The sequence below is a fragment of the Medicago truncatula genome, chromosome 1, assembly GCF_003473485.1.
Source record: "Medicago truncatula cultivar Jemalong A17 chromosome 1, MtrunA17r5.0-ANR, whole genome shotgun sequence".
Classification (NCBI taxonomy): Eukaryota; Viridiplantae; Streptophyta; class Magnoliopsida; order Fabales; family Fabaceae; genus Medicago; species Medicago truncatula.
The window spans coordinates 5,255,208-5,257,016 of record NC_053042.1 but is presented as its reverse complement, the minus strand read 5'-3'; the positions used below and the strand labels follow the sequence as shown (position 1 = coordinate 5,257,016).

At 40.0% G+C, this 1,809-nt stretch overlaps 1 protein-coding gene across 1 annotated transcript; it reads right to left on the bottom strand.

The window, feature by feature from the left end:
* Nucleotides 1–272: 272 nt before the first annotated feature.
* On the bottom strand, nucleotides 273–1,594 carry LOC11431072 (strigolactone esterase RMS3). The gene is made up of 2 exons (XM_003589038.4): nucleotides 1,136–1,594; nucleotides 273–1,046 (listed from the first exon to the last, which is right to left on the bottom strand). Exons 1-2 carry the CDS (start codon nucleotides 1,507–1,509, stop codon nucleotides 614–616), a joined length of 807 nt encoding a protein of 268 aa, XP_003589086.1. The 5' UTR covers nucleotides 1,510–1,594; the 3' UTR covers nucleotides 273–613.
* Between the last annotated feature and the right edge of the window lie 215 nt (nucleotides 1,595–1,809).

Genomic DNA, 1,809 nt, shown 5'->3' with positions numbered 1-1,809 from the left:
AGTTTGAACAAAGCTAAAAACCATAAAACAAGTGGACCATTCATATTGTGGATTCTAGCAAGAAATCCAAAATGCAAAATATTATGACCAGATAAGCCATTGTCTTAAAACTTACCAAAAGTCAATCGTAGTACATAAGGTCGCATCAAATCAAATAATTGAAAATCACTAGATAAAATTTTGAAACACAAAGAATAAACCAGTAGAAAACAAAAGACCTTTATAACTAGTAACTACTAATCATCATCATTTAGTCAAAAAAAAAAAAAAAAACCAATAATCATCATGATAATAAACCATTATATAAAAGAAACAAGGCATTTCTCTTTTCTTTTTTTCTTTGTTTCCTTTTCTCATATCGCAAATTAAAAGTAAAAGAACCTAAAATGGGCACACATCACGTGACATCACGTGCAGATTCTTATCCTACATAAAAATCTCATAAAATCTATGAACCAAAACCCACACATTATTCGACACGTGTCCACATCGAACCTCTAGTACATGTCTTCTAGAGCTTTAGACCAGGACAACCTTGGTCCTTGGTCAGCATCCAATAGTTATAAACCCAAACCCATACCCACGCGCCCAACACAAGCTTAAACCCCACGCGCTAATGTGAAAGTGCTATCTCCAACTGATGAGCCAAGTAAGAAGGAGCGCTCAAATGAGGAAGATGCCCCTCCGTGTCCAGCCACTGCACCGTACTCTTCCCACCAAGATGCTCCTTCATGTAAGTCGCAACCGTCGCCGGAACCGACATGTCCCTCGCCGTTTGCATGATACAACAAGGTACCTTAACCAATCCTAAAATCCCTCTCAGATCACTGTTGAAGACCGTTCTTGAAACGAAAAGTGATATGTCTGGTCTCATGTTGAAAAGTGTTCTAGAAAATTCTCGAACCGCTGTAGGAACATCGGCCCCGACAGCTAGTGGAGCAAAACCGTTAACCCAGGCTTCATAGTTTGCTTCCATTGCTGAAAAAACTTGCTCAATTTCACCTTGCTCAAATCCTCCGTGGTAATTTTCTCCGTCGTTCAAGAATCTGAATAAACAAACATAAATAAATAAATAGTCATAATACGAGGGATATATGACAAACGTATTTAGAACTAGTTATGAGTGTTGTGTAACCTTGGGGAGGCACCGATGAGGATGAGTTTGGAGAAGAGTTCAGGGCGGCGAATGGAAGCTAACATTCCGATCATGGCGGAGATGGAGTGGCCGACGTAAGCACAGCGAGTGACATGGAGGGAATCAAGGATGTTGAGGAGGTCATCAACGTAAGCGTCAAGAGTTGTGTAGCGGCGGTAATCGAAGTAATCGGGGTTGACACTGCCGGCGCAAACGAGGTCATAGAGAATGACTTTATAGCTGCGGGTGAAGTAAGGGAGCACGCGCTGCCATGCTGATTGGTCGGTGCCGAAGCCGTGGGCGAAGACGATGTATTTGTCGCCGGAGCCTTCTACGCGGACATTCAGTGCGTCGAGGATGGAAGTGCTGCCCATGTTTGGACAAAAGAAATGTGTTGGATTTGGATATAAGAGTTGTGTGTTTTGGGATACGAGCCAAACTGAATATTTCTATCTCACTATGTTTTGAGTGGTATTTATAAGAAAAAATAAATGTTCTGTACACACTCGTTAAACCACTCTAGATTATATATGTGGGAGAAAAATAGATGTAATATTTTGACAATATGATTCATAATAAGAAAAGTGTAATGAAATTGAGTTAAGATCACGAAAAAAAATATATTAAAGAGTTTGATTTGGTCAACCAAATACGAGTTCATTAATCATTGACAA